The 6000-nt window shown below is 44.8% G+C and overlaps 2 protein-coding genes across 2 annotated transcripts in view; both read right to left on the bottom strand.

Moving 5' to 3' along the window:
* Nucleotides 1-2106, bottom strand: part of LOC119379139 (actin-interacting protein 1) — a 34493-nt gene extending 32387 nt beyond the window's left edge. The window contains exon 1 of the mRNA XM_049411878.1: nucleotides 1923-2106. Within this exon, the coding sequence (XP_049267835.1) occupies nucleotides 1923-1938 (16 nt within the window). The 5' untranslated portion in view covers nucleotides 1939-2106. The remainder of the gene's footprint in view (nucleotides 1-1922) is intronic.
* A 524-nt stretch (nucleotides 2107-2630) lies between these two features.
* On the bottom strand, nucleotides 2631-3664 carry LOC119379141 (endoribonuclease LACTB2). Its single transcript, XM_037648332.2, has one exon. It carries the CDS (start codon nucleotides 3504-3506, stop codon nucleotides 2670-2672), a length of 837 nt encoding a protein of 278 aa, XP_037504260.1. The 5' UTR covers nucleotides 3507-3664; the 3' UTR covers nucleotides 2631-2669.
* Between the last annotated feature and the right edge of the window lie 2336 nt (nucleotides 3665-6000).

Here is a 6000-nt window from a genome sequence, read left to right on the forward strand (position 1 = left end):
TGGCTCCAGGTTCGGACACGTCGCTGGCTCTGTCGACAGATAATTTGTCGACTAAATGACCGAGGCACCCACGAATTCCAACAGCTCTACTATACCACATACTTCACTACACATGGACCCCTCGTCACCGCGATCACGACCGGATCCTATAACAAGTCATGACCAGCTGTTGGTGCTCACTGATCATGGTGATGATGCCCTTGTTCAAGAACTGTCAAGAACTTCTTGCACACATGCACAGGGGTTCGTGAAATGTGCGTGCGTTTTCGGGACACATATAAGCACTACATATCAGCTTACCGCTTCTTGTTTTGGTAATACCCACGTTGCCATTGGCTGCGTTACCCAACCGTAAACAACTGGTTATATAACACATATGCGGCTCTTCAACATATATATGTGTGCGTGTAAAATATATACAAATCTTTAGCGTCATTTTGTAAGGTGTCGCTCAGTAAAAAAAGTTACGCCACAGTCACCTACCCGCCACATGCTTCGCATAGCATCGACTCCCACGGTACGTGGGATCTGCCGAATTTTCTTTCTCTTGAAATTCATTCTGCAACTGTGGAATACAGATTCCCGAAGCCAGCCAGAACGATTTGGTTTCGGGGATGGGAATTTCGTGGACGGGCCTATGATTATTTAAGTTGTTAGTTTGAAGTTTATTTACAGTTTTGACAATACATGTGACATGAATTGTCATGGTGCCGGAACAAAAGGCGTGTTTATACACGCCTGACTAGGCTCCTGGCACCACGAGTACAGCAGACAACAGCAGAGAAAAATAATAAAATACACACAGCAATATAACAGATGTATGTGCATGTACAGAATATTCACAATTATGGATTGATATGACGTTGTCATTTTTTCGAACTCTGTTACACATCAAGCCTTGAAGCATTACGAGCAAAGTGTCGAGAGGCACACACAGAGAGAAAAGCTCCTGCTCCAGCCCCCAGGAAAAATCAGAACACTCCGCCTACGGGTGCAACTACACCATTCAAATATTCTGCTTGCCCGATAGACTTGGTCATTCCGAAAAACCTCAAGTCGGTGTAATCCGGCACACATTTCCGCCGCGTTCCAGTATTTATGGCACACCGACCACGTGCTTAATTCTAACAGCTGCAACAATACCTGCGTAAGAGGGAATGTTGTGTCATGAATTGCCTCGGTATGCAGCAACGAGAGCTTCTTCAAATGCCGACGTTGAACCGATCGTTATCCTACCGCTCACCCTCAAAGCGTAATAATAGCCCAGTCATTAAGCAGCACGAAACGCTCGCTAAATGTTTACGAAAACTGAATGTGACAGCCCGATGAGCAGAGATACAGGGCGACAGCTTCCTTCCAAAGTAGGCAAGCGGAAGCCGGCCCGTTTCAACGATGATTCATAGCTTTGGTGTGCTCAATAAGGTCATAGAAAACTTATCACCGAACGCAAAATCCGCAGTGCATGTTGCACACAGCATTCTTTCAAACTGCACCGGAACTAACGAGGGAAGAGCGACAAGCTTCCTTGCTCGTTGACCGCCTTCTGCCGACAATAAACTTCGCTCTGTCAAGCGAAAGAAAGTAAATATACACAATGTGCATGCAGCCAGCCGCGAAAGGGCGTTTGCGAGACATCACACAGCGACAAAGAGTGAGCGCTGCGAATGAAACGCCAGACTCGATGTCGCTAGACACAGACGTTTGCTAAAGCTTGAACGGAAGCTAGGCTCTCAAATGTCTCGGTGCCGTTTTTGGCACCTTGGGCCGCGCCGGTTCACCGGGGTGCCGGGTCGAAAGGGCTTTTCGGAGTGTCGCCGGTGGCATTCGCTACGAATGGCCGTGCAAACGGAGCGAGCAGAATCACGCGAAGCAAACAAGTGATTCGTTTAAGAAGCCCGAATAAACATGCAAGTAAAACTTACTGTTTTTGTACGACATTCTCTTAACTCGGCGCACCGTGTAAGCAACACCTCCCTGGCCGCTTTAGCGGAACCGGAAACGCTGCACCCCACCTATTCCCCCGTCGTTTGTGCGTGTGGGCGGGGAAGGTCCAAGAGGCGGGAGACCTACGAGGCGGTTTCGATTTCGCTGCCAACCCGAGTCTGTTTCAGAGAGTGGCGCCAGAAATAGATCACTGTGTCCCATAAATACAAAACCTAGCTGCTGCATGTCAAGGTGTCTTCTCTTACTGAGCCCTTGACACTTTGCAGTCGTTTTTTTTTTTTTAATGTTCTTCTAGTTGGCCTGCCAGATAGAATGCAGCCAGAGAAATAGAAGGAAAAAAAAAAGTTTTTTTTTTTCCTCTACGTATGCAGCATCTTTTGCTCCATGGCATGGCACTTCGAAAAAAGAAAGTATGTGCGCTATCTACTGGCGAAATTTCTAGACGGCACACTTTTTTTTTTTTTTTTTGCAATCGGTCGACGAGCGCGTAGTTAAAGTGATCGAACACACATTTTAGGCTATGATCACAGTGAGTGAGAGAAAAGAACAGCAACCAACACTTCTAAAAAATGCCTAACACTGCCAAGAAGCATGCAGACATTCGCAATTATAACAAACACGTAAAATTTTATTTTCGTGCAAAAATACAGAAGTGATGACGTAACCGAACCTCGCTTGTAACATATATAATATATTGCACTGCTTCTATCTATTACATATTTCAGTCACACCCGTCGATAAGTGTTTTCGGTGGCAATTTTCACAACTTTCCCGTCTTTGATTAACTTGTTAAGGTGATGTTCCACGTTCCGTGCAGCTGCTGCATGAAGATGAGCAGGCGTCTCCTTGTAAATCTCTTCGACGATGTCCGCGATTGATTTGTACCCAGCGTCTGTTTCTGGCAGGCAGTCGAAAATCTGTCTTTCCCTTTCAAGCCGGTGCTCAATGTATTCCTTTATCTTCTTCTCCGGGTCTGAAATTACAGGTCCGTGTCCCGGATAAATAACGGACGGCTTAATCGCTAGAATGGCGTTTAGGGAGCCCATGTAGGAATGGAAGTCTTCGAACACCGCCGACCCTTCGCCTAATATGCAGTCTCCGCTGAACAAAGCGTCTTCTTCGTCCAGATACAGCACTATATGGTCCTGCGTGTGGCCTGGAGTGGCGATTACCTTGAGAGACGCTCCTTCGGTGCGGATCCACTCTCCGTCCTTCAGGTACTGAAAAGAATGCTCAGCCTTGTCATCACGAAAAGCGTACTTCTTCACGGTGCAACCAGGCTGAACTTGTCGCCGTATTTCGTCCACACCACCAACGTGATCCAAATGCCAGTGACTAACGATTATCTGCTCTAGCGATATGCCTTGTTCTCCCAAAACGCTTTTGAGGGTCTCGATATACTCGGGGACATTGGGCTCTCCGGTATCGAGTAATATTCGCTCCTTTCCAGTCCCAATAATATACGTATTAGTTCCCTGCAGAGTCATCGGACCTGGGTTGCATCCTAGAACTCGAATTATGCGAGACGTCAACTTCGTTACCTTTGGAATGAGCGTCGTCATGCTGCTGCACCGGACGTACTGTACAGAATAAGAAGTCCGGTTGTTATCTCAACACAGAACTCCGCCCAACTGTTGCTGCTGCGACAGCTGGGCTCACAGGACAGAACCACAGAACACCTGACAGAGCTGACAGAAACAACACCTACAAAAGTTATCTGGGGGTCGCTGCCTGTCGGCTCCGACGGCCGTCGCTGCCGTCGCCGCATTGGCCGCCGCATCTGTAACAGTGTTGTGCGCACGTGTTCGCGGTGCACTCGTGTGCGTACTAGATTTAGCGAAATTGTGTTCGACAAGAAATTGGGAAAGCAGCACTAAAGCAAGAACTTCTTGCACACTTCGGCAGAGCCACGTACGCTGACGTGAGACCAAGATAGTTCCTAGAAAGGTCAACACGACAAAATCACAAGATTTCCTGCTCATCCCTTTGTTTTTCTGAAGGCACTCTCTCAATTCGTAACGATTTTCTTCCTTTCGACGGAAAGCCTTGGGAAAGCTTCGTTCGATAGAGCTGGAAGAAGGAAATGGGCTCCGTTCTTACCGAAAGTTCAGTCATTTCGAACACATTATTTGTAGTTCTGACCGAAGAAAAATGGTGCTCCGACCTACCGAGCTAGTACCCATAGAGTTTCCTAGACAGAACTTCAGGAGATGTAATCTAATAAAATAAAAAGTAGCACTCACAAGAAAATTACAAGTAGTGAATTAATTAACAAAATAATATAATTAGCCAATAATTCAGAGTGGCTGAGCCACTATATAATCATCAAACAGCGCGTGCACGTGGCACGGTTACTCGCCATATGGCTGCGCTGCTGAGACGTGAACAAAGGGACGCGAACCGACATTGATGTGGAAGCATGCGCTCCATATGTTCTCAAAAATTTCACTAGAAGTTACATTTGTTTATATGTTCTCTCCATAAATGGCGGGACACCCGCGCATTATTTTTTTTATTTTATTTTACAAGAGTTGTCTCGCGAGTGGCAGGGAGAATTCAAACAGGCAAAACGATCGAGTTTACTCGGGATTGGGAGGGCTTGTGCGTGTGTCGTCGTCCGAGTTATCTCGGGATTGGCAGTGAAAGGGTTAATTCCAGGTCGTCCGGAGGCCTATCCGTCCCAACGTGGTATAAATCCGACATGCTTTCTTAGGGCGGCCTGACTCTCAGTACTCTTGTCAATAAAGTTCACCGTATCCGTATCTGTAGTGTCATGTTGAGTTTTAATTGTACATGTTGATAAATACGATTGACTAACGTCGCTTGTCCTGCGCGACCAAATCGACGCAGACAAAAAAAAAAGTAACTACAGCTTCTCCTCCTCCATCCCCTCCATTTCAATTGCTGGGGCAACATCTCCATGTCAACATATATTGTACGTTCTACATGGAGACATGTAGAGCTACATTCTCGTAGTAGTAGTTGTTGTTGTTATCCTCTGAGTATGGATCAGGGTCACTGCAGGGGATTGGCCGCGAGAGTGGGCGAATTTTTCCATTATTTTCTAGGTGATAGAGATAATTAATATACTGATTTGAAGTACCAGTTATCAGTATAGGAAATATTTAAAGCCGGCAGAATTTATAACAAGCTATTATTTTAGTCTCAATGAAGAATTCCTCAATGGCGAAGAAAACCTCCAGAGTATAGTGGCCCCAAAAGAAAGAATAACCGGTTCTGATGATTCCAGGCCCAGCTTTCGAAGAGGTGTACCTATTCTTTTTTTTCCTTCAATGTCGCGAACCGGCGACAGGACAGAAAGAAGTACACCAGTCGTTTCTTCCCGATTACAGAAGAGGAACAGAGGGGGAGTCACTATATATAAACCTGATCTATGCAAGTAAAAATTGAGGGAGGTAATTACGCGGCAACGAAACTAATTGTAATGGGAACTTCCATGATCCTTGAATCGGGTAAATCGCTGCGCCAGGGAAACAAAAATTAAAGTGGGGTGAAAATTCGTTTGGTCAAAAAATTCAATTTTCAAATTTTGCAATCATCTGATTATCTCACTTGGATACTCGCGGTTTCAACAATAATTCTTGGCCCTTTTTTTTCGACATGTTGACAGGAAATATGTGGGTGCACCCCTACGTGGTCTCTTAGTTTTTCTCAAAACAACATTTTTGGAAGTTCGCGCACCTTTTCTCGGGAAGTATAGCACATGAAAAAACAAAAATTAACAAATATGTTAATTAGTAGTATTTATACATAACTAGAATCAGTAGCCTAAGTGCATTTGTATTTTTTAGCATAAAAAACCATCCATATGCCGCAAGTGATCAATTGTTCATACACAAACGTAAAAAAACATAACAAATCTAGTTTTTGCTGTACGCTCACAATTTAGTTGGTAGCTACCCTTGTACAGAATCGCAATGCTCTGCATATATTAGATCTTAACAAAAAAGTACATATGTGGAAAAACTGAAAAAAAAAAATAAAAAACACTATAAATACAATTTAAAACTAATCTTGAGCTCTAATGCAACCTGC

This window comes from Rhipicephalus sanguineus, chromosome 1, assembly GCF_013339695.2.
Source record: "Rhipicephalus sanguineus isolate Rsan-2018 chromosome 1, BIME_Rsan_1.4, whole genome shotgun sequence".
NCBI lineage: Eukaryota > Metazoa > Arthropoda > Arachnida > Ixodida > Ixodidae > Rhipicephalus > Rhipicephalus sanguineus.